The sequence below is a fragment of the Ursus maritimus genome, unplaced genomic scaffold (assembly GCF_017311325.1).
Source record: "Ursus maritimus isolate PB19 unplaced genomic scaffold, ASM1731132v1 scaffold_3, whole genome shotgun sequence".
In the NCBI taxonomy this organism is placed as follows: domain Eukaryota; kingdom Metazoa; phylum Chordata; class Mammalia; order Carnivora; family Ursidae; genus Ursus; species Ursus maritimus.
This window is the reverse complement of record NW_024425563.1, coordinates 14,774,724-14,790,744: the sequence shown is the minus strand read 5'-3', so window position 1 is coordinate 14,790,744 and position 16,021 is coordinate 14,774,724. Positions and strand designations below refer to the sequence as shown.

The 16,021-nt window shown below is 43.9% G+C and overlaps 1 protein-coding gene across 1 annotated transcript in view; it reads right to left on the bottom strand.

Annotated features, from left to right (window-relative positions):
• Positions 1–16,021, bottom strand: part of ZC3HAV1 (zinc finger CCCH-type containing, antiviral 1) — a 59,781-nt gene that overhangs the window by 26,562 nt on the left and 17,198 nt on the right. The window contains exons 2-6 of the mRNA XM_008697373.2: positions 12,866–13,001; positions 10,027–10,279; positions 4,398–5,534; positions 3,862–3,960; positions 361–484 (exon numbers count right to left, since the gene is read on the bottom strand). Coding sequence (XP_008695595.1) covers positions 361–484; positions 3,862–3,960; positions 4,398–5,534; positions 10,027–10,279; positions 12,866–13,001 — 1,749 coding nt within the window. The remainder of the gene's footprint in view (positions 1–360; positions 485–3,861; positions 3,961–4,397; positions 5,535–10,026; positions 10,280–12,865; positions 13,002–16,021) is intronic.

Here is a 16,021-nt window from a genome sequence, read left to right as displayed (position 1 = left end):
AGCTGTAATCACTGTACTTGCGATAGTCCTATTGTGAGTTCGCAGTAATCCAAACTGACCTCTGCAATGTGTTTTTCTGCAGGACACAGTGATGAAACCTGTGTCACTGTTTATATCACACGAGTTGGCTAACAGTCCCAGAACGTCTAGTATTTGCCAGGCTCTTTGTGACTTCAAATCTAGCTCATGTTTTTCTTCATGAACTCAGCAGGCAACCGCCATTTTTATCTCAAGAGGTACATGAGACTTGAATGGGATTCTGAAGGAAAATGGTTTCTTCTTCTTGCCATAAGCCTAGCACTGTGCTTTCTTTTGATGATGTTGTGGACCTCACAAGCCAGAGTCCGGCCACCAACTTACATGCGGATTTGGGGGTCACAATAGGCCTTCTCAATACTCTCCATGGGCTGGAGGTCCATCCAGGTGTTTGCAAGCCACATCTGCCACCGGTAGGGCAGGTGGAAGTGAACTTTGTTGCAACTTTCTGCAAAGACAGAGAGGAGGTCTGAGGGTCTGTTAAGTGGGGGTTCTTACCAATTCAACTAAGTTCACTGCTGACCTTCCCCAGGAAAGGCTGCCTTTCCCGCCACGCAGGACCTGCATGCAAGCACATTTCCAGTCTACGCCTTTGCCCATGCTGGTTCCTGCCCACGCTGCCCCACATCCATACCGTCAGCTTCCCTTGTCACCAACAGAGACACCTCAGAAAATAAAAATTCCCCACTCCCCAAAGAGTCACTTTATCCACATGGAAATCTGACATCATTGTAAATGTACTATTACCCCCTCTGCACCCCCAAGGGGTACTTGGAGATGCTCTCTAGTGTCCACAACTGTATGCATTTCCTTGAAGCCATGGCCTAAGATTCGGCTCTTCCAGAAAGATTCCCTCACTCACCTCACTCTGTTCTGATCTGACTTGTATTTTGTATTCCCTTAGCCAGCACTCAGTCCCCAGCTGGTACTTACGTTACTTATGCATTTACTTATTTTATGCAGGCTTCTCATTAGGGGATGTTTCAATGCCCGCCTCCATCACAAACTCACTGAAGAAAGGCCTGCATCACTCTGTGGCTTACACCCCCTTTGCGTGACGGGTATAGGGCTCTGAATGGCTATTACATGAGTGCTTGCTGGACAGCGAATTAACGTCACAAGCCCATTAATACAGGAATGCAGAAAATAGTTCTGTCTTTGAAAATTTGCATTGTTATGTTTAAACCATTTCGAGATGCTCAAAAGATGTGTGATTCCTTTTTTTTTAATTTTATTTTTAAGTAATCTCTACATTCAATGTGGGGCTCGAACTTACAACCAGAGATTGAGTCGCATGCTCCACTGACTGAGCCAGCCAGGTGCCCCGGTGTGTGATTAACTTAAAACCAAAAGAGGCGGCGGAGGGGGGGTGCCTGGGGGGCGCAGTCAGTTAAGCCTCTGACACTTGGTTTCACCTCAGGTCCCGATCTCAGGGCCGTGAGATCGAACCCCATGTTGGGCTCTGTGCTTGGTGCAGAGTCTGCTTGAGATTCTTTCTCCCTCTCCCTCTGCCCCTCTCACTCTTGCTCTCTCTCTCTCTCAAATAAATAAATAAAGCTTTAAAAATAAAATAAAACCAGAAGAGACAGGTTCAGACATCCCAGGGAAAATCACAGAGCCACATTGCCCATGGTCTAGTGGACTGAAAATTATATAACCATTCACGATAGTCCGTATCTCACGCCCATTAGAATAGCTGTTCTAAAACCAAACCAACACAAAACAAAAGCAAGTGTTGGCAAGGAGACGGAGAAACTTGAACCCTGTGCACTGCTACCGAAAACATAAAACAGGGTGCAGCCACCACGGAAAATGGTGCGGCAGATTCTTGAAACATTAAACGTAGAATTATCAAAACAAAAGTTAATTTTTTTAAAGATTTTATTTATTTGTTTATTTGTTGGAGAGAGAGAGAGAGCACGAGTGGGGGAGACCAGAGGGAGAGGGAGAAGCAGACTCCCCGGGGCTCCTGGGTAGCTCAGTCGTTAAGCATCTGCCTCGGCTCAGGGCATGATCCCAGAGTCCTGGGATCGAGCCCCACATCAGGCTCCTCCGCTGGGAGCCTGCTTCTTCCTCTCCCACTCCCCCTGCTTGTGTTCCCTCTCTCGCTGGCTGTCTCTCTCTCTCAAATAAATAAATAAAATCTTAAAAAAAAAAAAAAAGGAAGCAGCAGATTCCCCGCTGAGCAGGGAGCCTGAGGTGGAGCTCGATTCTGGGACTCTGGGATTATGACCTGAGCTGAAGGCAGATGCTTAACCAACTGAGCCACCCAGGAGCCCCCCAAAACAACATTTTTAAGTAAACACCAAATCATCATAATATCCAGCAATTCCACTTCTGGGTGTATACCCCAAAAGAAGTGAAAGCAAGGTCCTGAGCAGATCGCATACACCCAAGCTGATAGCAGCATTATTCACAGCAGCCAAAATGTAGAAGCAACTCAAATATCCATTCACAGACGATCGGATAAACAAAATGTGGCACATACAAGCAATAAAGTATGATTCCGCCTTAAAAAGGAAAAGGAAATTCTCACGCAGGAAATTCTCTTTCACATGGATAAAACCTGAGGACGTGACACAAAGTGAAATAGGCTAGCATCACAAAGAGACAAATACTGTGTGATTCCTCCGACCTCCAGTCGTCCTCCTCAGAGAACAAAAATTAGAACCGTGGCTGCCAGGGACTGGAGACAGGGAGAATAAAGAGCTGCTGTCCAAAGGGCCGCAGAGTTTTAGTTCTGCAAGACGAAAAAGAGTTCTGGAGATTGGCTGAACAGTAATGGGAATCTAACCCTACTGACCTATACACTTAAAAATGATTAGGGTAGGGGCGGCTGGGCAGATCGGTCGGTTAGGCGTCTGTTTCAGCTCAGGTCATGATCTTGGGGTCCTGGGATCGAGTCCTGCATCAGGCTCCCTGCTCAGTGGGGATTCTGCTTGTCCCTGTCTCTCTGCCTCTCCCCCCACTCGTGTGTGCACTTACTCTCTCTCTCTCGAATAAATAAAATCTTGTTAAAAAATGATTAGGACAGTAAAACCTATGTTAGGTGTATTTCACCACAATTAAAAAGGAAAAAAAAAACATTTAGGTTAAAGACTTAGGATTTCAAGAACACGGGGCAGAATCTTCCTTTTCAGACACCAGGTGAATGAGACTAAGACCACTATGGGGTCAAACAGAGGCGATCCAATGTGATGCCTGGGACAGAGGCATGCAAGTGAGCAGGTGGTATCACACTGGGAGGACAGCCATCTGCCCCAGATATAGGTGCAAGGGACACAGCTCTGGTGGAAGCCTGGTGGAGTGGGCTAGTGAACAGGTGCAGCCCCTTGACCGGAAGGACAGACAGTCCGGGTGTGCAGGACTCTCAGTACATGTGTGAGGACCAACTGCAAAGGGCCCACGGCCCAGAAGAGACATGACGCCTAAAGGACAGGACACGAACTGTGAAAGTGTGTCGGCTGGGATACTTTTATTTTTTGGATTTGTTTTTTGTTTGTTTGCTTTTAGCATATGAAAAGAGGGTCCCTGATGAAGTATAATATTTCACCTAAAAGTGAACTGCAAAAGGAGAAAGTATAATATCATGCAGTGGTCAAGAACACAGGCTGGCTGGGCAATTTAGAGTCAAAACCCAACTTGGCTACTCTAACCTTTTGGTGCCTCTAGTTTCCACATCTGTAAAATGGGTTAATAACAGAACCTGCTTCTAGGGTTGATGTGAAGTTTAAAGACGATGCATGTAAGTTTCTTGGCAATGCACCTAATATACAGTAAGTGCTCAGTGAATGCTGGCTTCTAGAAAGTTCTTAAGTTACTCACCAACTTGACAACCCCTACACAGATGGTCAAGACAAATCTCCTCTGAGCCACAGTCAGCCATCCTGGAAGAGCTGGTACTCTCAGCGTTCGACGCAGAATCTACAAAACAAAAGAAGATGCGCGTACGCTGACCTTAGTGTTCAGAGCAAAATTCAAGATACCTGATCTCACAATGGGAAAGAGTATCTGTAACTGGCACCATGTTCAAGAAAATTCCAGATTCGTGTGTTGCTCATGAGAGCCTCGACAGCCCCTCCATAAGAGCAAACATGGATGTTTGGGTCATGTGAGAGGTATGTTTATTGTTTAAGCCATGACCAAACTACTCCTGTTCTCAGTAAATGTGGCAGCTTTCTCTACACGGTTCGACTGTTGGTACTTGAATCAGTCTCCTCACCAGTACCACCCCTTGACCAAACCCTCCAACTCTATGCCCTTTAGTAACTACTGGGGAACGTCCGCAGAGAGGCCACCAGCCATAACTGCTCTGTGGCCAACACAAGACATGGGGCCCCCTTTGTCCTTTGGTGACTTACACGGAGCACATCTTGGGGTCCTTGCAAGCTCAGCGGCAGGGCTAACCGGGACTTGGGCAGCGTTCTGACCATGGCTTGCACAGGCTGCAGCTCTGCTGCTCGAGGACGATGTACACGGTGGCATCCTGGACTGAGTACGGACTTGCGGTGTGGGGACAGAGGTCTCCCGAGGTGTGGGCAGGACCTGGGGTTCCAGACTCTGACTTCCAAAGCACAACGCATTTTTATCCCCTCTACACGTCAATGTGAAGTCAAACCCAGTGGCACCAATTGTACTGACTTCAGCTGTTTCATCCACAACTTGACTAGTGCCATTTGGTGTGCCGTGGACAGATTTATTAGCCCAAACCATCTTCTCTCTGTATTGACCGCTGACAGACCCCACTGTTGGATCATCACCATCTGTAATTTTGCCAGTGGTCTGGAGATTACTGTGAGTGGCTCCGGTGTCCCGATTCCTAGGTAACGATTTTTCCCTCTGTCTGCTGGTTGTGGTTTTGTAATTGAAAGATCTTGTGGAAGTTGTATCTACGGCCGTTCCATCAACGTTATTATTAAAAAGCGGGACATACTGGACATTTTGCTTCCCACTTCTGTCCTCGGCGTTCATGCTGTCTGAGAAAAGCACGCCCGTGCTCTTTCTGGTGGTTATGGTGTCGGGTGTTTGATCTACAGGAGAGCCAGGGGCAGCTTGACTCTGGGAAAACACACGCTCTCTACCAGTGCCTTTGCCGTTCAGCCAGGATGCAGGGCCCTTCCGGTTGGAAGCAGGCTTTGAATCAGAAGGGAGGTAAATGCTACCTTGATTCCCATAAAAGAGATCCTCTGGACCGCCATTCTCTGAAAACCGCTGGCTTCCTCCCACTTGACCTCTTCCTCTGAGATTATCCGCCTTAGGCGGGACGGGGGAAGGCTGAGGGCCATCCTGACTTCCCAAACGCACGAACTTGTGGGCCAGGTCCTCCACGGGCGCGTCATCCAGGGGGGGCCTGTGGCCAATCTGATCTGGACCGGGTGTGCAGGGCCTTTGAGTAGGACCCGAAGCCGATGGAAGAAATTCGGTACTGCCCTGAAATGATCGGTCTCTGCTCTTGCTTCTTCCTCTGTAGGCCGGATCTCTACGATAGGCGGGAGGAGCTAGGAAAAGAAAAACGAAACCAGGAAAATGAGCGCTAACAGGTTTGGGTTCTTACCACGGTTCCTCCTCAGCTTTTCCAAGTTTGCTCTCTGAGTTCTGTCAAATTACGTGTCCCAATCTGGTGTGTAAAAATCTTGAGAAGGGTGTTAAAGACGATGAAGGAATCTGCTCTTTTGTTGGCAGAGCAGGAAACACCACCCCGCAGCCTAGAATGAGAGTCACAGTGACCCTGGCTCTTCTCGACTTCTCTCCTGGGCCTCGGATGTAACCTCGAAGCCCCTAGACTCTTAGGTGCGGTTCTCCACTACGTTCTGGTTCAAGTCAGCATTCTGTGCTATGATGAACGGAGACACACACAGGAGTGAGTCAGGGAGGATTTTCCAAGTCATTTACATTTGCTCATATTGTGAAGAAGGTTCCCAAACAAATATAGGATTCACAAAAATAAATAAATTAATTAATTAAAACCACAGTGTAAAGCTCTGATTTCATTTAAACTAGAAGTTTTTCCATAGTTCATCCCGTCTCCAAATGCCCAAGCTTAAGTGAGAAATATCAAAAAGAATTAGCCTCTCTCAAGAAATCTGATGAGTCACACTCCTTAGGAAGAGGAGGGAATGCGTGAGCACACGTGTTTGTGAGTGTGTGTGAAGTGTGCGTGTGGGACAGGCACATGTGTGACGTTTATGTGTGGTGTGTGTTATGCTGGATGTGCGGGCATAAATGAGGGGTATATGTGTGTAAGACGTACATGTGTGGTATACGTGTGTGAGGAGTGTGTTTGTGAGAGAGAGAGATGCACTTGAGTGTGACATGTAGTTGGTGTGTGAGATGTGTCTGTCAGTAAGATGTGTGTGTGTGTTATGTGTGGTGTGAAGTATGTGTATGGTGTGAATGCATGTGTGTTTGTGTGTGGTGTGTACAAGTATGTGGTACGTATGTGTATGTGTGGTATGTGTGTTGTGTGTACACGTGTGTGGCATATGAGCTGTGCTACTGTGTGGGGGAAGGGGGAGGAAGAGGGCCTTTCTCTTCCCAACTCAGAGAGCAGCGGTAATAGAATAAAAGCAAACATCCTTCTCCTGCCAACAAAATAGTTAATTAAGTAAATTAACCAGAAGGGATAATAAAGATCTCTCTCACGTACAATGAATTTCTTGGGAAACTACGCCAGAAAACATCCCTCCAGGGGCTTCTCTGTTCAGAGAGCATTGTGATGTGGGAGGAGAAAACACCAGATGAAGGACCAGAACACATAAGCTCTGCCACTAACTAGTGGTGTGAGGCCTTGAAAACATCCCTTTTATTTACTCATAGCAAAAACGATTTAAGACTGCTTGCAATAAAAGTCATTTAAAATTTCTGAGCCTCGGGGTGCCTGGGTGGTGTATAGTCAGTTAAGTATCTGACTCTTGATTTGGGCTCAGGTCAGGATCTCAGGGTCCTGGGATTGAGCCCCGCATTGGGCTCCACACTCAGCATGGAGTCTGCTTGAGATTCTGTCTCTCTCTCTCTCTTTCTCTGCCCCTCCCACTCATGCTGTCTCTCTCTAAAATAAATAAAATCTAAATAAATAAATAAAAGTACAATTTCTGAGCTCAATCTCCTTATCAATTAAATAAGGCTAATAATACACCTTTCTTTCTTCATAGCTTTGCTGTCAGGAACAATGATGAGATATTTTGGGTGAAAAATCCCTGGTTAATTATAAAGCATTTCTCAAATATAAGGAGGTGTAATTGTTTATTATGTAATATAGCGTCCAAGAATTATATATTCTATTTGCTTTATAAAATTCACCTCTCTCACATCCATTTCACAAAGGCTTAAAAAATTGCTGAGGGTTAATATCCATTAAACAATGTGAAAATGATTAAGGAATAGAACTGATCACTTCACACACTGAACATAACATGTTTTGGTGAGGAGGTAGAGAAGGTGGAACCCTTGTGCGCTGATGGTGGGAAAGCAAAATGGCGGAGCTGCTGTGAAAATGGGATGACAGTTCCTCAAATAATTAAACCTAGAATGACCACGTGATCGTGCATACCCAACAGAATTGAAAGCAAGGCCTCAAGCAGACATTTGTACACCCATGTTCATCGCAGTATTACTCACAATAGCAAAGGTAGAAGCAACTCAAGTATCCAACCAGGGATGAACGGGTAAACAAAATGTGGCATATACATACAGTGGGATGTTATGCAAAGCAAAATAAGCCAGAGTCATAAAAAGACAAATCACATAAAATTCTATTTCTATTTGGTACCTAGAGCAGTCATATTCATGGAAACAGAGATTAGAACGGTGACTGCCTATGATCCAGCAATTGCACTACTGGGTTTTTACCCCAAAGATACAGACGTAGTGAAAAGAAGGGTCACATGCACCCCAATGTTCATAGCAGCATTGTGCACAATAGCTAAATTGTGGAAGGAGCCGAGATGCCCTTCAACAGATGACTGGATTAAGAAGATGTGGTCCATATATACAATGGAATATTACTCAGTCATCAAAAAGAACGATTTCACAACATTTGCAGCAACATGGATGGGACTGGAGGAGATTATGCTAAGTGAAATAAGTCAAGCAGAGAAAGACAATTGTCACATGGTTTCACTCATTTATGGAACATAAGAAATAGGAAGATCGGTAGAAGAAAGGGAAGAATGAAGAGAGGGTAAACAGAAGGGGGAATGAACCATGAGAGACTATGGACTCTGGGAAACCAACTGAGGGCTTCAGAGGGGAAAGGGGTGGGGGACTGGGATAGGCCGGTGATGGGTAGTAAGGAGGGCACATATTGCATGGTGCACTGGGTGTTATACGCAAGTAATGAATCATGGAACTTTACATCAAAAACTAGGGATGTACTGTATGGTGACTAACATAACATAATAAAAAATTATTATTAAAAAAAAGAAGAGGGGTGCCTGGGTGGCACAGCGGTTAAGCGTCTGCCTTCGGCTCAGGGCGTGATCCCGGCGTTCTGGGATCAAGCCCCACATCAGGCTCCTCCGCTATGAGCCTGCTTCTTCCTCTCCCACTCCCCCTGCTTGTGTTCCCTCTCTCGCTGGCTGTCTCTATCTCTGTCGAATAAATAAAATCTTAAATAAATAAATAAATAAATAAATAAGAAGAACGGTGGTTGCCAGGGACTGGGGGGAGGAGGGAATGTGGTATTGTTTCATAGGTATAGAGTTTCAGTTCTGCAAGGTAAAGGGAGGTTTAGGGATGGGCTGCAAAACAATGTGAGTGTACTTAATGCCACTGAACACTTAAAAATGGTTCAGATGGTAAATTTTATTAGGTATATCTTTACCCCATTTTTAGAATTATATATAATATTTTTTATATCGTCTTTTTTTTTTTAAGGAAGGACATGCTATAACATGGGTTCGATGAACCTTGAAGACATTATGGAAGTGAAATAAGTTCATCACAAAAGTATAAATCCTACATAACCCCCCTTCTATGAGGATGCTGCAGAGATCAAATTCATAGAGACAGAGAACAGAACAGGAAGTTGCCAGGTGCCGGCATGGGAAGGAATGGGGTTATTGTTTACTGGGTATGCAATTTCAGTTTGGGAAGATGGAAAAGTTCTGGGGATGGATGGTGGTGATGGCTGACAGCAGAGTGAATGTAATACCACTGAACTGTACGCTTAAAAATGGTTAAAAGGGAATGTTATCTCTTAACACAACTTAAATGGTAAAAATAAATACATTTTTAAAGAAATAGTACTGAGCACTGTGAATTAAATTGTGTATGGTTTTTGCATTAATGCTAGATTTCCTGTATTAATAGTATTGAGGCTATGGAAGAGAGTGGCCTTGTTTTAAGGAAGTGTGTGCTTATATACACAGGCGTGGAGGCTCCGGATGACTGCATACCTCAAATGCTCTAACCACAAAAATGTTATGTGTGTGCGTGTCAGTGTTCACAGGTGCACAAAAATGGACAGAAAGTGACAAAACAACTGCGACAAAATTTAATGGGACAAAATGCTAATAGCTGGTGAAAAAAAAGCTTGATCAATTAGCTTTTAGAAAAATGATAAACACTTTAACAAACTGGGGGAGTGGTTAGTACTTAGCATGAAAATCAAATTGCAGGGTGCCTGGGTGGTTCAGTCAGTTAAGCATCTGCCTTCGGCTCAGGTCATGATCCTGGAGTCCCAGGATGGAGATCCCGCATGGGGCTCCCTGCTCAGTGGGGAGCCTGCTTCTCCCTTGGACCCTCCCCCCTCTCGTGCTCACTCTCTCTTTCTCTCTCAAATAAATAAATAAAATTTTAAAAAATCAAATTGCAAAATTACATATATACTATGATTATAACGAAGTAAAAATTATGTATACATACAGACAAGGTCTGAAGGCAACAACAGTTTCGCGTGGTGAGGTACAATGATTATAGGTAAAGTTACACTTCCCTTGTGATTTGTTTATTTCTGTGCCTTCTATTAAAGAAAATGTGGAAAGCAGTTACCTCTGTGCCCAGCGTGTTTCTGCGGGCTATGCTTGCTGTTGCAGATGTCCTGGATGTTTTGAACCACGCTGGAGCTCAGCCCATGCTCCCTCATGATGGCCAGCACCCTTCTGTCCATCAGGTTATGGGACCGGAGGCAGTTGGTATAACCGCAGTTCCCTCGGGTAAAGTGCTCACAGACGTGGAGCCTTTCACACTGTGGATATTTGTCACAAGTCACTCTTCGACCCTCTCCCTTGTAATTTTTGCATATCTGCAGAAGAGAGAAACAAACACTAGCCAGAGACAATACACCTTCCCGCATTTGCCACACAGCCATTAAGGAAAGCCGAAGTCAACAAAAATGTTGGCAGTAAGCAGAGATAAACCAAAGGATAAAAATACATGTGTCTTCTACCATCTAGACGAGTTGTAGTCAACTATGATTTATTTGGGGTAGAGGAGGCATGCAAACTAACTAAACGAACCATGAATTTAATAACCCTTTGGAAGAACCAAAAGAAGATGGCCATGGCCAGCTACATTAGGACCAAACAGGACCCAAAGGGAGCCCTACATTACAAAGGAACCCCAAAGAGGAAGGCTATCAAGTCATTCTGCAACTAAAAGGACATGTCGGGGGCGCCTGGCTGACTCAGACAGTGGAGCATGTGACTCTTGATCTCAGGGCTGTGAGTTCGAGCCCCACATTGGGTGTAGAGATTACTTAAAAGTAAAATCATCAAAAAAAAAGAAAAAAAAGGACATGTGGATCTTACTTGCAGCTGTTGTCTCTGCTAGGCAGAACATGACAAGGTGTCTCAAAACTAAAAAACCCAAGAAGGTAATTTTTCAATTTCTATGTAAATAGCTCTGCTGACATGTAGTTCTTACTGAAAAGAGGGCATACGTATTTTTTACTGAAGTACTGTCACGGAGGCCAGGCCGTATGATGCAGGACTGGAAGAAACGGATTTCAAAGTCCGCAGCCGTAGCCCTAGAACCAGCTATGTGACCTCACCTGAATTACCTACTCCCCGCCTCTGTTTCCTCTGCTGTGAAGGAGGAAAATATTTGCTCTGTCCACCTAACCCAAGTTATTGAGCAGATTAAATAATAAAATATGTTGTTGTGCAAACAAAAAATATTTTGTTGTGCAAAATATAAAATGCACTGCAAATGTTCGAATCATTACATAAAAGAATCCCAAAGATCAAAACATTTATAAATTGTTTCAACAGACTGAGCAACCCAGATCAGCCTGGTTCACTGTGATCTCGGGCTTAAAGTGTGGTCCCTGGACTGGCAGCATCAGGGCCACGTGGAAATGTATCAGAAATGCAAATCCTCAGACCTATCCCCGTCTCTACAGTCAGAGCTGCCAGAGGTGGGGTTCAGCACTCTGAAGTCACAAACCCTCCAGGTGATTCCGATGCTCCCTAAAGTTTGAGAACCAGTGTCCTCAAGGCTATGGCAGAAAAAGAACAATTAGCAACTTCACGAATGACGCTTTGGTTAACAATCCTAGGACTATTTTTTTTTTTTTTTTTTTTTAAAGATTTTATTTATTTATTTGACAGAGAGACAGCCAGTGAGAGAGGGAACACAAGCAGGGGGAGTGGGAGAGGAAGAAGCAGGCCCCCAGAGGAAGAGCCTGATGCGGGGCCCGATCCCAGAACTCCAGGATCACGCCCTGAGCCAAAGGCAGAGGCTTAACCGCTGTGCCACCCAGGCGCCCCAATCCTAGGACTATTTTAATAAGGAAGTAAGAATGCTCCTGGCCTTCATTAGACCAGGACAAACGACAGCATTTCTGCCTTTAATAAGCACATTTAAATTTTACAAGCTTATAAACCAGGAAGTCAGGTTTGCCGGAAGCTTTTATATTCTCACAGGGCAAGGCAAAGCGAGAGAGTGTGAACACTTTGAGGTTTTCAGGGCAGGAATGTATCTTGTTCACTGCTGCCTCCAAGATTTAACGCAGTGCCTGCCTCTTGCAGGCACTCCTAAATGTTAGTTGAACGAATGCACAACAGCAAATGAAGTGAGACCCAGAAGGATTACCTGCTTTGTCCAAGATCACACAAGCAGTCGGTGGCAGGGTCAGGACTTTGAAACTTACTCAGCTTACTCTTGTGTTAAGAAAGCAGGAAAGGGGGGCGCCTGGGTGGCACGGCGGTTAAGCGTCTGCCTTCGGCTCAGGGCATGATCCCGGCGTTATGGGATCGAGCCCCACATCAGGCTCTTCCGCTATGAGCCTGCTTCTTCCTCTCCCACTCCCCCTGCTTATGTTCCCTCTCTCGCTGGCTGTCTCTATCTCTGTCAAATAAATAAATAAAATCTTTAAAAAAAAAAAAAAAGAANNNTGGACAATATGCAAATGAATGAGTGTGGCTGGGTTCCAATAAAACCTTATTTGTAAAACCAGGTGGCAGGCCAGATTTGGCCCCTAGACCATAGTTTGATGACCTTGGATCTAGATTGTCGAGGGACAGAGAAATAAAATTATATTTTCTTTAAGTCACTAAATTTGGGGGTCTGTTTGGTGTAACAGCTTTGCCTAGACCCTCAACCAATATACCCTATCATCTTCCAAAACCTCAATTCAAAAACCATCTCCTTCCAGGAAGCTACTATATGGAGAGCATCCATTAGTCCTAGTACTGTGCCTTCAGATCACTTCAAACAGGAAGGAAATTGCTGGAATCTTTAGGTCCCTTAGCAACAAGCACCTGGTGATTGCTATCTGCAGAGCCTGGCGGTAACTTTGCGTCTTTTGTGCTCCTGTTCCAACACATCCATGACACAACACTGCCAATCATATTCTCTCTGCTGCTTAAACTAAGGACTCATCACTTACCTCAGGCATGAAAAAAGGGTCACTTTGGAGGAGAAGCACGGCTAGTTCCTCTTTGTTCAGTCCAGACAGCTCATGATTTTTCAAGACCTTGAAATTCTCTTCTGAGAGAACGTTGTGAGAATATTTGCACAAATTCCTGGAAGAAAACAATTGTCAGTGTTTCCACACCACAGAAGTAAAAAAAACAAATCATCCAGCGAGCTTTCGGTTATCAATGCTACATCCTTTGATAACTAATTCTGCTTAGAGAATACGCTTTAAAAGTATAAACTGGGGCGCCTGGGTGGCACAGCGGTTAAGCGTCTGCCTTCGGCTCGGGGCGTGATCCCGGCGTTCCGGGATCGAGTCCCACATCGGGCTCCTCCGCTAGGAGCCTGCTTCTTCCTCTCTCACTCGCCTGCTGTGTTCCCTCTCTCGCTGGCTTTCTCTCTGTCACATAAATAAATAAAATCTTTAAAAAAAAAAAAAAAAAAAAAATAAAAGTATAAACTGATGAAACACCTAAGTTGGGGTACAGGGGATGTAGTTTTTAAAGATTTTATTTATTTATTTATTTATTTTTATTTTTATTTTTTTTTATTTGAGAGAGAGAGAGTGATCACGTGTACGCACACGCATGCACGCACCCTGGGGGAGGGGCAGAGGGAGACAAGCGGACTCCCCACTAGGTGCACAGCCAGAAGTGGGGGCTCAATCCCACAACTCCAAGATCAGGACCCGAGCGTAAACCAAGAGCCAGACTCTCAACTGAATGAGCCACCCAGGTGCCCCAGGGATGTATTCTCTCACAATTTATACACATCTATAAATTGTTGCAATACTTCTTTAAACACTATCTCCTCTAGTATTCATTACTAGAGGAAAAAATTGACAAAGAAACTAAAATCAATTTCTTGGAAATGATTGCCCACTGTGGGGCAAAGAATAATTATTATAATACATCTATGGACTTGGGGTGCATGGCTGGTTCAGTCCACAGAGTATGTGACTCTTGATCTCAGGGCTGTGAGTTTGAGCCCCATGTTGGCTGCAGAGATTACTTTAAAAAAAAATCTTCTAAAAAAAATACGTGTAGGGACTGACAGTAAAAGTCAATGAGAAAAGAGATTCCATTTATCAAATATTTTTTTAAGATTTTATTTATTTATTTATTTATTTATTTATTTATTTGAGAGACAGAGACAGAGCATGAGTGGGGAGGGCGGACAGAGGGAGAAGCAGACTTCCCGCTGAACAAGGAGTCCGACATGGGCCCCGATCCCAGGACCCTGGGATCATGATTTGGGCTGAAGGCAGACGCTTAACCAACTGAGCCACCCAGGCGCCCCCCTTTATCAAATATATTAATGATACAAAATTATTCATTGCTTTATTTCTCCTGTGTCTTATATACCAACGTATGTATACCTATATGATCTGTGACTACAAAGGAATGGAACAAACTCTTAATTGTATGTTTCAAACAACTCTACAGAAAAAAAGAGACAGAAATTCCTGCATTTTAAGACACTGATGATCTAGGTCCACGCTGTCCAAGAGAACACACTCTACGATGATGCAATTGTTCTATGATCTGAGCTTTCCAAAGATGGCTACTTGAATCATAGCTAGTAAGACTTTGGAACTAAATTTTCTATTTTACTTTATTTTAATTAATTTAAATTTGAATAGCCACCTGGGACTAGTGGCTACCAACCGAGGGCAGAGACCTGTGTCTTCCGTGTTCAAAGTGTAGTGGTAGAGGAGGGAGCATCAGCATGCCTGGGAGCTTGTCAGAAATTCAGAGTTTCAGGCCCCACCCTACTTACACTGAATCAAAATCTGCCCTTCAGGGGCGCCTGGGTGGCACAGCGGTTAAGCGTCTGCCTTCGGCTCAGGGCGTGATCCCGGCATTATGGGATTGAGCCCCACATCAGGCTCCTCTGCTATGAGCCTGCTTCTTCCTCTCCCACTCCCCCTGCTTGTGTTCCCTCTCTCGCTGGCTGTCTCTATGTCTGTCAAATAAATAAATAAATAAAATCTTTAAAAACAAACAAACAAAACAAAACAAAACAAAATCTGCCCTTCAACAACATCCCCAAATGACTTAATGACATTAAGGTCCGAGAAGCACCGATTCAGATCACTGAGAAACCCTGACGGCAACGTTTTCATTAGACAAAAGTAATTTGGCAGTTATCAGTGTCCACATAACAAACTCATTACACTTTCTAACTTACATGTGCTACCTACAATTATAGCCAAAGTCCTCAGATTTATGGTTTTAATAGTTATTAATATGATGGGATATTAACATTTTCTAGTTTGCACAACTGTCATCAAATTGCCAGGCAGTGAGGTCATGGCCGGATTTTCACTATATAAATAGCATGGCTACGATGACCTTTGTACAAATAACCTTCCATCCTCTACAATATTTTCCTGGGATTTATTCCTTCGGGAGTACTGCCTCAAAGGACACAATAATTTTCTTGGCAGCTTGTTTCATTTTGATCCAGGGCTCTCCAGGAAACACACCAGCAATCTGTGAGTGTGTTTATTTCCCTGCAAGCACATTAATAAGGAGTTTTATCACTTCTGCTACGTCAATAGGTAAGAAATAGACTTATGCTTTTAATTTGCACTTAATTTACTAACGAGACTGGAATATTCCCAAATGTTGCCTTGATCCTTATATTTCTTTACTTACTACTCCTTACTTTCCTTACTTCCTATTTGTTCATATTCTTTAACTGTTTATCTATAGTAGGAATGGTTACTGACCTACAGATTTATAATTGTTCTTTACGCTTTTAAAAATTAATCATTACCAGCCTTGTTTATTTCAAATAGTTTTGCATTTTTTCCCTTTTTACCAAGAACTTTAATTAAGGTTGCCGCTGCTAAAGTTTTATATGATCAGACCCTTCCAATTTGCCTTTCATAATTTTAATATGTCAGAAATTAATTCCTCCACCATAGTGGGATAACTGTAATATATATTTTTTCACTTGTAAAAGAAATACCTTCGACTACAATTCTTTAATACATCTGGAGCTTATTATGACAAATAGTGTCAGAAATGGACAGAAATGCTTTACATCAACTTTTCTCAATAATAATCCTATTTTTTTTAGAGAGGGGGGGAGGAGGGGAGGGACAGACGGAGAGGGAGAG